We start from the raw sequence: 12834 nt of genomic DNA on the forward strand, positions 1-12834 counted from the left end.
CCTAGACTCTTCAGTTGTATTTCCGGGTCACTTTCCATCACTCTGGTCTCTGATAATTTACCTTCCTAGACCTCTTTGCTCCTCATTAGGGGTTACACAGGTAGTGGGGGTGCTGCCGTCTGTAACCAATGAATGCTGAGTTACTAATGGAGCACTGTGGCCTAAGTCTGTGCCCTAAACCATAACAACATAGAACACTTGACCTGGCCTTTATTTTTGTCTGTCTATTTATTTTTAGTTTTTGTTTTAGTTTTTGTTTTTTGTTTTTTTGAGACCAGGGTTTCTTTGCATGGCCCTCCTGTCCTGGAACTCACTCTATAGACCAGGCTAGCCTCGAACTCACAGAGATCCTCCTGCTTCTGCCTCCTGAATGCTGGGATTAAAGGTTTGCACCACCAGTTTTATTTATTTTAAAGATTTATTATTTATTTTTATTTTCTGTGTATGTGTCTTTTGATTGCATACTGTATATTATTTATTTTTATTTTCTGTGTATGTGTCTTTTGCTTGCATACTGTATGCATGCAGTGACTATAGATGGCAGAAGAGGGTGTCAGATCTCCTGGAACTGGAGTTACAGACAGTTGTGAGCTGCCATGTGGGTCCTGGGACTCAAACCTGGGTCTTCTGGAAGAGCAGCCAATGTGCCAGAGAGACATCTTCTGTAGCCCTTGACCTGTCCTCTAAAGAGCTTATTATAGATGACTTTTCTTTCCTAGCCACCAGTTCCCAAATAACCGAGATGGAGACTTAATATTAACTACAAATGCTCAGCCGATAGCTCAGTCTTATTACTAACTAGCTCTTACAGCTTAAATTAACCCACTTATATTAATCTACATTCTGCCACGTGGCATTACCTGTCTTTCATCTTGCATCTCCTGTTTCCTCTTTGTGTCTTGCTGGCGACTCCTCTGACTCTGCCCTTCTTTACCTAGTGTCCTTAGTTTGGCCCTTCTGCCTAACCTTATCCTGTCCAGCTATTGGCCAGTCAGCTTCTTTATTAAACCAATCACAGTGTAATTTACACAGTGTACAGAATGATTATTGTATAGCAGCTTATAATCCACTGGTATAGACAGATGAACAGCATGGTGATTCTCAGCCTGGATTCCAGGGAATCCCAAGGTCAATGCTGTATTTCTTCATTTGTTTTCCTTTGATAGAGAGTTATGCTGTATTGCCCAAGCTGGCCTGGAATTCTTTCATCCAAGTGATCCCTCTGTCTCAGCCTCTTGAGTAGCTGGGATTTTAGGTGCGTACCACCGCATCCAGCAGTGTTGTCTGAAAGAATAGTATCAGTGCCTCAACTTTCCCACTGTCTTGACATTGGCGTTGAGAATAAAACTGCTGTGGCTTAGCTTAGATCAAGGCAGGGCACTAGTACACCTGGTGAAAAAAACAACCAATTGAATAGGTGATACCTTTGGGGCAACAGTAAATTACTTTGTTAAATATTAAACCTTGAGGACATGTACTTTTAGTTTAGTTTTTTGTTTGTTTGTTTGTTTGTTTGGGGTTTTGTTGTTGTTGTTTTATTTTGGGGTTTTTTTTTGAGACAGTTCTTCTGTGTAGCCCTGGCTGTCCTGGAACTCACTCTGTAGCCCAGGCTGGCCTTGAACTCACAGAGATCCACCCGCCTCTGCCTCCCGAGTGCTGGGATCAAAGGCGTGGGCCACCACTGCCTGTGCTTCTGCTATTTTGTGTGAAAAGCTAAGAAGTGAGCAGAAAGCCTTGCGCTGAGCAGGAAATACATTTTTACTATGCATCTCAACAAAAGCTCCGTGGACCAGCAAGATGGCTTCAGCTGATGAAGTACCTGGCCCCGAGTCCGAGGACCTGAGTTCAATTCCAGGGACCCACATGGTGGAAAGAGAGATTTTTTTTTAATTTATCTTATGTTTGCCTGCATGCCTGCATGCCTGCATGTGCACCATATGCATACACGGTGCCTGCAGAAGTCCAAAGAAAGCATCAACCCCCCGGAACCGGAGTTAGCCTCTGTGTGGGTGCTGGGAACTGAACTCGGGGGTTTGGGAAGAACCACAAGTGCTCTTAACCTCAGAGGTGTCTCTCCAAGCAAGAGAGAGCCAGCTCTTGAGAGTTACACACACACACACACACACACACACACACACACACACACACGGGCACACACAATGTATTTTTATTCTCGAAACGGAATATATATTTCACATGGGGATGTTGAAGAACCACATAAGAATTTAAGTACCCGAAGTTTCTTTCTTTGAAAAATTTTTTAGATTTATTTATTTTATGTGTGTTTTGCCTACAACATGTGAATATGTGCACCATGCGCGTGTATGGTGCCCAAGGAAGTCAGAAAGGATGTAAGAGCCTCTGGAACTGGAGTTACTAGTGCTGTGAGCCACCAAGCAGGTGCTGGAACTGAACTTGGGTCCTCAGCAAGAGCTGCCAGTGTTCTTATCTGTTGAGCCATCGTTCCAGCCCTAGTACTCCAGTGTCTGTCTCTACAGCCTTTTATTTTTTAATTAAGAGATTTTCTATTCATTTTACATATCAACCTCAGATTCCCCTGTCCTCCTCCTCCCCCGCCAGCCTCCTCCCCCCAATCCACCCCCATTCCCACCTCCTCCAAGGCAAGGGTTGTGCCACTTGTTTTAGTTTCCAACAAAATGGTTGGCTTAAAACAAAAGAATGTGTTTTACAGTTCCAGAGGCTGGAAGTCTACGGCCAGGGCGTTGGCAGGCGTGCCCCTGAAACCTGGGGGGAGGACCCCTCCTTGCTTTTCCGGCTGCTGGTATTGCTGGCCATCCTCGGCTGACCGCTGGATCTGGTGTCTCCTTTCTTCCTCTTCACAGCTCCCCTCTCTTGGTACACCCCTCGGTAGCACCGTGTGGTGTGTTCGGGAGATCACGTCCTCTCAGCCTACTGTGCTTTCCTCCTGGTGCAGAACCTGCCTGCTTCCCCATCAGCAGCAATGGCTCTGGGACCTAGTTTGGGCCACTTTGCCCCTGAACAGCGCCTCGGAGCCCTTTCCTGTAGTTTCTCAGAGGGACGGAAGAGGGAGGGTCGCTCTTTTGCTCTCTCTGATGAGGCCTTGGTGGTTATAAACCTAGACTTCGGTGCCCAAATCTCCTGCTTCTTGGAGAAAGCACACTGTCAGTCAGCAGGCAGGGGTGCAGCGTCGGGAAGAGCAGAGGCTGGAGAGGAGAGGGGAGCCTTGAGCAGCAGCCACGTCATCATTGACGTCGTCATCGGTTTGGCTGTGACCTGCTTTGGGTTTGTTTGTCTGTCAGGACACACAAAAGAGCCCTGACCAATATAGCAAAATCGCTTTTCTTGTTTCTCTAAATGCCTCGGCTCTGAAAGAGTGAATGAATTCAGTGCTACTTTCATTTTAAGAAATTTAAATTTAATGCTCACACATGAGTTTTCAAATATTATGTATGTCCTTAAAACCCTGTGAGACTGTCCTCAGGATTAACTACACATTTGAAATCCTGTCTCTTACCTCAGTATTTTATTATTTCGTGATGCTGGAGTTGTTTGAACCTCAAGGGGACCTGTTGTCTTGGCCCACTGCATTTGTGTGTCTTACTCCCAGGGTTCACAGTACATTCCTAATAAATCCTGGTGGTCTCACTGGATGTATCTCACAAAGTGTGATGTTATTCTTTCAGGAAACATATTCTAGAAGTAAGCCAGTTAAGAAGAAAATTCCAAGGGCTTATGCAGAGTGGGATAAGTATGTTTCATATTTCTTAATTTAAAATTTGTCTCTGAAAAATTGTCTCCCATTAGATTCTATAATTTAAAATATTATCAACCTGATAAATCAAGTGTATCGAATTACTTTAGTAAAGTTACCATTTTACCAAATACTTCCTACCCCCCATTCTTGTTTCTTTTGAGACAGGGTCTCTCACTGTGTGACCCAGGCTGGCCTCAAACTCAGAAGTCCCCTGCCTCAGTCTTCCAGCTGCAATAATAACAAGCATGTACTACCACATCTGACTAGTGTAAGCACTATGGCACTTGGCTAGTCTAAGCACTTTTAATTTCTTTCTTTTTTTTTTTTTTTCATTAATAATATCTTTTCTGGAGGCTGGAGAGATGGCTCAGAGGTTAAGAGCACTGACCGCTCTTCCAAAGGACCCAGGTTCAATTCCCAGCACCCACATAGCAGCTCACAACTGTTTATAACTCAGGTTCCAGGGGATCTGCCACCCTCACACGGACCTACATGTAGGCAAAACACCAATGCACAGAAAATAAAAAAATAAATTAAAAAAATACCTTTTCTGTATTCTTTTATTTATAAAACCAACCACAAAACAGATTAAAGTTTGATGTGGGTTTTGTTGTTGTTTGATTTTTTTTTCTTTTTGAGACAGGGTTTTTCTGTGTAACCCTGGCTGTCCTGGAACTCACTCTGTAGACCAGACTGGTCTTGAACTCAGGTCCACCTGCCTCTGCCTCCCAGCACTGGGATTATGAGTGGTACCACTGTGTCAGCAATTGCTTATCTTAAGAAGGAATGCAGACGGGGGAGTTGAGGGCAAACCTCTGAGGAACGTTCTGCATGAGAGTATGGACACAGTACAGGTTGACATTGTAACACAAAAATCCAGATCCACATGTTCCCAAATCTGAAACTCTTACACTGCCATGAATAGTTCCACCCATGAAACTTCATAAAATTAGTTAAAGTATTATATGAAACTATGCTTAGGTTACTTGTGTGTGAAGCAGGCATGAGTGTCATATATGAACTTGTGGATTCCCCATAGACCTCATGTGGTATATGCAGATATTTGCTAGCTCACCTTTAATCCCAGCACTCAGAAGGCAGCAGCAGGCAGATCTCTGAGTTCAAGGCCAGCTTGGTCTGCAGACTGGGTTCCAGGACAGGGCTACATAGTGAACCCTGTCTGGAAAAACAAACAAACAAAACGAACCCAGCAAATCTCAACTCCAATACAGAGTCTGTCCCAAGCATTTCATCTTCAGATACAGGAGTGCGTCTTCTTTCTTACTGTAGCATGCATGTTCATTTTCCCCCATTTTGGTTGTTTTTTCAGATTTGATGTGGAAAAGGAATGTTCAAAAATTGATGAAGATTACAAAGAAAAGACTGTAGTAAACAACAGGGCTCATTTGTCTAAAATTGAGACAAAAATAGACACAGCAGGTAATGAGAGAAAGCGGGAGTAGTCCTTTTCCAACCTTTTAATTGCGATAAGGACTTGTCAGCCTAGGAAACATTACCCTTGAGCACCATTGACTTCCACTAAAGTTTGTAGATTTTTGACCAGAATTGACGACTCCTAACAAACTTATTTCTGTCTTTAATTACTCAATTTTGTTTGAGACAGGGTCTCATGTAGCCTAGGTTGGCCTTGAACTCCACATGTAGCCGATGATGACCTTGGCCTTCTGATCTCTCTGCCTCTTTTATCCAAGTGCTGGGATCACAGTAGTGTACCACCGTGCCTGACCTTAATAATGATGTTTGCATACAAACCTATTTTTCTTAGAATATTCTTCTGTTTTCCATTTCCTATTTTCAATCCTCTTCTTTTAAAACTTCTCATGCTTTTCTTTTTGCATCAACAGAAGAAGTGAGACCGTCTTCTGTCTGAAGTCCGTACATAACCTTTAAAGTAGAGCAAACTAGTCATCAGAAGACTAACCTCCAAAGACTGGGGGTGATTAGAGAAGAAGAAATAGCCCTCCACCCAGGAAATCTTTTGTTTTGTTTAATCTATGGCTTTCTGCTTCAGTTAGAATAAGTATTCTTGGATTATGGGAATGTAGCTCAGTGGTAGAGTACTTGTTGGACATACCTGAGTCCTCGGGTTCTATTTCCAGGACTCCCCTTAAGCAAAAGCATGCAGGTTTAAGCTTTTAAAGGAGTTGTCTTCAGGTATGTTTTCATGTGTGTTTGTTTCTAGGTCTGACTGAGAAGGAGAAGAGTTTTCTTGCCAGTCGTGAAAAGGGGAAAGGAAATGAGGCGTTCTACGCGGGGGATTATGAAGAGGCCGTGATGTATTACACCAGGCAAGTAGGTTTTCATTTCACTGCAGCTTTATTTTGCTACCTTAGGGGCTGAAGCGATGGCTCAGCGGTTAAGAGGACTTGGCTCCTCTTCCAGAAGACCCAGGTTCAATTCCTTGTATCCACGTGGCTACTAACAACCTGCTGTGACTCCAGTGCTGGGGATCATCCAAGTGGGTACTGGCATACATGTGGTCTCTGACATATATGCAGGCAAGACACCCATACATGTAAAATTAAAGTGATGTTTTAATTGTTGAAACCACATAAATAAACTGAAAAGTCTATGTTGTGAATCACTGGGGATACTGTACTTGTGACATCATGGATTTTCCTCTGAGGATGTTCCCCTCCCCTCATTATCTTTTAGGACTCAGCCCACGCTTTGACTTCCTAGAGGAGTCTTCCCTGACCTCCAGCCATGTTAGGTCTCTACTCCATAACACAGCAGGCCGTCCCCTGGTTAGCCGGCTCTGGCAGCAGCTCATTGTCCTTGGTAGCTCTTCTCACAGGTACAGTTCACACTGGCGTGGTCTGATACTGAGGCCCGTAAGCTCCCAGGGCAGAGCCCATTTGCTTAGTCATTTATACCAGGGTCTCCTCATTGCTTGTCTTACAGCGGGTTTTCAGTAGACTGTAGACAGGCTCCTCGTGGACTGTTCATCCTGTACAGCCCCCCACATTTAGTCAGGGGGACATCCCCCTGACACCCACATTCCTCCTCCCTCCCTCCCTCTCCCTCACTCCTTTTTCTGATAGTCTTATGAGTCCAGGTTGGCCTTGAACTTCTGATCCTCCTGCTCCATGTTTTAGGTTCTGGGCTTACACGTCCCCACCATCTCACCCAGCTGTTCGTTCGTTTGTTTTCTTGTTGTGGATTTTCTCAAGTGGAGATTCTCCTGTCCGCTACAGGGAGTGACATTTTCCTTACCTTCTTTGTGGCGGGGTCAGCTAGTTGAAGAATTTAAGCAGTATGGTCTGATGGATCAGAGAGCTGAGGTCTGCTGCCTTCTAGCCTTACATCTCGTGCCTTATTTCCTCAAGGTGATAAAGCTCTAAGCCTGCCACCCTCAGGGGTGCTGTGAGGACTAGATGGTTACTGGAGACAGCAAGCCGACTGTCTAGGCGTGACTCCTGTCTGTTTTTATTATTATTTTACAATAATATTTATTACTATTATTAATAGGCACACCTGAGGTTTTCCGTGGCACGTTTTCTCCTCTTCCAAACGGGCAGAGCAGTAGCCTTGGGACACGAGCTACGTGTGCAGGGCGCTGAGTGCCTGCAGTGGGTGTGCCGGGCCGTTTTATGTCAGCTTGACACAAGCTGGAGTCCCCTGAAGGAGGACCGTGTCTCAGCACTTTCAGTGACATCGGTTGTATTATTTAGCTAGGACTGCCGTCCCCTAATACCTCAGACCTGGTGGCCTGAACAAGATGTTTATCTAACAGTCCCGAAGGCTGGAAGTCTAAACTAACTCAAGGTGAAGGCAGGCTGGTTTCTTCAGAGGCTCCTGTCCTAGGCTGGCAGGTGTCTGTCTTCTTCCCTTTGCTCACATGGTGGCCGTCACTCTATCTGGTTCCAATCTCCTCTTTTCATAAAGGTATCAGTTTTGTTAGACTCATATTAACTAAGGACCTCATATTAACTTACTTATCTTTTTTTTAAACCTTTTTTGATGATGGGGCTGGTAATGGCTGGTGTTATTTGTAATCTTGACAGAATCTGGGGGCTGGGTCCCTGGGCCTGCCTGTGGGGGATTATTATCTTGATTATGCTGAGTTGGGACACTGCGCCCAATGTGCCACTGTGGGGGGTGCTATTCCCTGCCAAGGATCCTGGACTGTGTAAGTGGAGAAACGATGCTTCACAGCAGTACACATTCATCTCTTTCTCCTCTACCTGCTTGTGCATGTGATGATTTCCTACCACGATGGACTGTATTTGAACTGTGAGCCAAAAGAAGCCTTTCTGCATTAAGTTGATTCATCACAGAGACAGTGGTGCTGGGGCTGGACCGAGGCCAGCGCTCTGAGCAACATCCTTGGCTTAATCATCTCTCCAAAGCCTACGTCCAATGGATTCACACCCTGAGACATCGTGGGTTTAGGATTTCAACATATAAACTTTTAAGGGACACAGTTCAGCCTTTATACAGCATATATTTATTTTATTTACAATTTTTACCTGTTCCTTTTACATGACTATGACCTAAATATCCAAGAACTATAGCTTCAAGGAGGGAAATCTTTATTTTGGCTCATGAGGGTGGAACCCATGCTTGCTGGTTTGGCTGGCTCTGTTACCTTGGCTCTGAAGTGAGGCTGAACTTATTGGTGTGAGAATAAGCTATTTACTTCATGGTGGACTTGATGGTGGGACATGGGAGGGGGGTGAGCATGGGGACACCCATGCACTGGGGGTGAAGGGTGAGAAGCCCATGGACACAGTCCCGGTAATCTACTTTCTTCAGCTAGGCCTAGCCTCCTGGTGTTTCCAGAACCAGTCACCACTCATGCCTCCGGCCTGTGAGGACATTTCATATTCTAACCACAGCATAACTTTAGCAGAGTTTCTCCGTCTTCGGCCTCGCTATTGTCAACCTGTGCTTCTCTTGTAGGAGCTTATCAGCCCTTCCCACCGTGTCCGCCTACAACAACCGAGCGCAGGCGGAAATCAAGTTACAGCGATGGAGCGGTGCGCTCCAGGACTGTGAAAAGGCCTTGGAGCTAGAGCCCGGAAACGTAAAAGGTGAGCGGACAGTGAGTGAGCAGCTGGTCTCACAGTCCAGGGCTCTCAGCTTTCTCTATGGAAACCCTGGGAAACCTGACTTGTCATGAATTTGATTGGAATTTAAGTCCTTCCTTCTTTGAATTGTGGTAGCCAATCGAGAGGCGGTAAAATGTTCACATTAGAGGAAGCTTCGTGGAGGTTTCTGAAAATCTGTACTAGCTTTACAACTCCCTGATAACTCAAATTATTCTACAATTAATAATTACAAAAAATTTCAAAATTACAAAAATAATTCTCCTATCATGACTATTTCTTCATGGGAATTTAGTTTAGAGACCCAAATAACAATGGCAATACACAATAATAAAGTTTGATTAAATATTTTACAAAATGATTTATCCTTTAGGTTTTCATGGCTCATTCTAAGTTATGTAACAAGAGAACTTTGCTGAATTTCTAATTGCTTGTTACGATAGTGTATTAAAATATATCTGGTACACCTTTCTCACATTTCAGAATTATTAAGCCTGATTTTTTTCTCAAGATACTGTTTGACTATGCAAAATTCTTTCATATAATGGACCAAAGGACTAGAAGGGTACATTGTTAGTACTAAATGATTATAAAATTATAAATTGAAGCCTCCAAAAATAATCTGCCACAAATTACCGAAGTGCTCAGTTTCTGACCCCAGCTGATGTGATCACCAAGACTACATCATGGTTCCACATGCTAAGTTAACTTTTGGGTAATTTTAGTGTAGTTTATTGTTTTGAGACAGGCTGACCCAAACTTCACCATCCGGAATGCTGGGATTTAGGCCTTTGCCACAACCACCACACCCAACTCCGATCATTTTATAAATAGCTATTAGAACTGGGTGAAATGTCTGTAATTCCAGTACTTGGAAGGTAGAGAGGGGGGACCAGCGTTTAAAGGTACTTGGCTGTACAGTGAGTTCAAGACCAGCCTATGCTATGAGACCTTGTCTCAAAAAGCTAAACCAAGTCAAGCCAAACAAAACAACTGTTCCACTACCACCAAACAAAAATAAGTGGTTCAGTCAAGTCCACTGATGGGCTCTTCCTGTCCTTTACCGACCAGTGCTTACTAAATTTCTGTAAGGGATCTTGTAAATTTCCAGAAGATGATGAACTGGAAGCTGGATGATTGAAGGAAGTCAGGTGGTATTGTTCTGTGAAAAGCTTCCTAGTGTTGCAGCTGGGACCGGGGAGCCCAGGAGCTGCGGGTCTGGTGAGGCTGCCAGGGAGTGTCAGTTTTCTTCAGACGCAGCCTCTGAGAGGCCACACGTATGAGTTTTTCTTTGCTATGATCAAACACCATGGCCAAGGCAACTTAAGAGAGAGCGTTTTGGGTTCACGGTTCCAGGAGAAGAGTCTGTCATGGCAGGGAAGCGTGGCAGGAGCAAGCACCAGAGAGAGCCTCTCCCTCTTCTGAACTGCCTCCTCCGGGAAGCCTGCACCTCCTATACGCCCCCAAATAGCCCCACCGACTGGAACCAAGTGTTCACATATGGAGACCCACGGGGGACATTTCTCATTCAAACCACCACACTGTTCTTGCTCCATTCAGGCAGCGCTGAGTGGACTCAGTAGGTTTTTTGGTTTGCTTTAAGAAAAGAGCTCATGCAATAGAAAGTGCAAAGTTGTGGGAGAATGGGCGAAGAATTGGAGAGGGGAGGGGAGATTTGACCAAAGCGTAATTTGCATACACGAATGTCTCAAGTGAAAAAGCGGGCTGGTGCCCGATGAAAGCCTTCTGTGTACAGCAGGGTGGTGTGCGTGCTACGTGCTCCACGACCCGGACCTGGGGTTCAAGCTCTGCCAGTGCCCTGTGCAAACTGTGCTGAAGCTGTCATGCTGTACGTTAAGCTGTTGCGCATTTGTGCTGGTATCGTTTCAGCCCTGCTGAGACGGGCCACGGTGTACAGACATCAGAACAGGCTGCAGGAGGCCAGGGAAGACCTGAGGGACGTGCTGCGTGTGGAGCCTCATAACGATCTGGCCAAGGTGAGGACAGAGAATGGTTTTTAAAAACCTAATTCTGGAATTTTCTGTTTCTGATTTTCTTTATTTATTTTGAGGGTTTAAGACAGGGTTTCACCATGTGACTCTGACTGGCCTGGAGCTCCCTAGGGAGACCAGACTGGCAGTGAATTCACAGAGATCCACCTGTCTCTGCCTCCCAAGTGCTGGGATTAAGGGTGTGTACACCACCACATCCAGCTGTTTCTGAATGTATGTTAAAGATGGTATCAGTCTTGTTGAGTAGGTCTAGTGTGTTGACATCTACTTGAAATGGAAGAAAGCAAACTGTTATGGGAAGCTAGTGTGGGGGGGGGGGCTGGGGCCGCTCAGTGAAGGGTGCTTGCCTAGCTGCCCAGGAGCCTGGCTTCAGTTCCCAGTAAGTCACTGTCACCACCACCAAACAGCAGTGTAACAAGAAAAAAAGGAACCATGCAGACATATAAAGCTACCACTGGAGGCTGGAGAGATGGCTCAGTGGTTAAGAGCACTGACTGCTCTTCTAGAGGTCCTGAGTTCAATTCCCAGCAACAACATGGTAGCTCATAACCATCTGTAATGAGATCTGGTGCCCTCTTCTGGCTTGCAAGGACACACGCAGGCAGAACACTGTATATATAATAAATAAATAAATCTTTAAAAAAAGCTACCACTGAATAACAAATACTTTTTTTCTATACTGATGGAGTCAGTGCTTTTCTCTGAGATACTCTCAATTTATTATGCAGAGTTCATGGAAGTTCTAGATAGGATTATGAGTGAGCACCAAGGCCACAGAAGAACGTCGTTAGCGTGGTAAGCCTGGTGGGCTGCGCTGCTCCCTAACTGAGTGAGCCCACTCAGGGCGGCAGTGCTGAACTAAAGAGTAACCGTCCAGCACCAGGAAATTAGGAGAATTCACGCTATTGCTGTGAAGACACACCACGACCATGGCAACTCTTATAAGAGAAGCATTTAGTGGGGCTGGCTTACAGTTTCAGCGGTCCGTCCATGACCACCTTGGTGGGGACACAGGCAAGCATGGTGCTGGATCAGTAGCTAGAGCTTACGTCTTTGTTTTGTGGCTTTTGTTTGCTTTTAAGATGGGGGGTGGGGATGGGGGGGTTAACAGCCCTGGCTATCCTGGAACTCTCTTTGTAGACCTGGCTGGCCTTGAACTCAGAAGTCCACCTATCTCTGACTTTTGAGTGCTGGAACTAAAAGCGTGTGCAGAGAGAGCACTTACAATTTACACACAACCAGCAGACAAGGAGTTAGAATCTGCAAAGCTCACCCCCAGTGAGACACGTCCTCCAGGAAGGCCACACCTCCTAATCCTGCCCAAAACAGATCCACCAGCGAGGGACCAGGTATTCAAATATGAGCCTGTGAGGGCCACCATATCTTAGTCAGACAAGAGGGTCTTTTGTTCACAGTCAACAAGTTCCCCACGTTCCCAAGTCCCACAGTGGTTATACAGAGGAACCCACATGAGGGCTGCATGCTCAGTGGGTTCGTGTGGTGACTGAGGAATCCAAATTTTAGGATACACACACACACACACACACACACACACACACACACACACACACACACACACACACCAGGCAGCCTACAGTGGCCTGTAACTCCAGCTGTGGGGATTGAATTGACACTCTCTTCTGACCTCTGCAGACACCAGCGTGCATGTGGCATTCACTCACACAAGAACTAAATAAAATAATTTTTAAGTATTTAATGGGGAGTTACTATACACATGTTTTCCTTTTTAATGGCATAAAATACCTCAGATCTTTGAACACTCCTTCACGGCATGTGTGGGTACTTTGTCTATAGCAACTGGCCGACTCTGAGTGTGTGCACACAGAAACATCTGGAAGCTTGTGAAAATGCCGGTATTGTTAAGTGAATGGGAGGAGAGTGGGCGACCTCTTCCTTTTTCAATGTATTTTTGTGTATTGGGCGTTTTGCGTCATGTCTGTGACCCATGTGCTTAGTGCCCGAGAAGCCAGAAGAGGGTGTCGGGGCTTCGAGA

The 12834-nt window shown here is 45.2% G+C and overlaps 1 protein-coding gene across 1 annotated transcript in view; it reads left to right on the forward strand.

Annotated features, from left to right (window-relative positions):
- Positions 1-12834, forward strand: part of Spag1 (sperm associated antigen 1) — a 67127-nt gene that overhangs the window by 18948 nt on the left and 35345 nt on the right. The window contains 5 exon segments of the mRNA XM_028884485.2: positions 3666-3730; positions 5067-5176; positions 5940-6045; positions 8663-8793; positions 10699-10805. Coding sequence (XP_028740318.1) covers positions 3666-3730; positions 5067-5176; positions 5940-6045; positions 8663-8793; positions 10699-10805 — 519 coding nt within the window.

Source organism: Peromyscus leucopus, chromosome 20, assembly GCF_004664715.2.
Source record: "Peromyscus leucopus breed LL Stock chromosome 20, UCI_PerLeu_2.1, whole genome shotgun sequence".
Taxonomy (NCBI): domain Eukaryota; kingdom Metazoa; phylum Chordata; class Mammalia; order Rodentia; family Cricetidae; genus Peromyscus; species Peromyscus leucopus.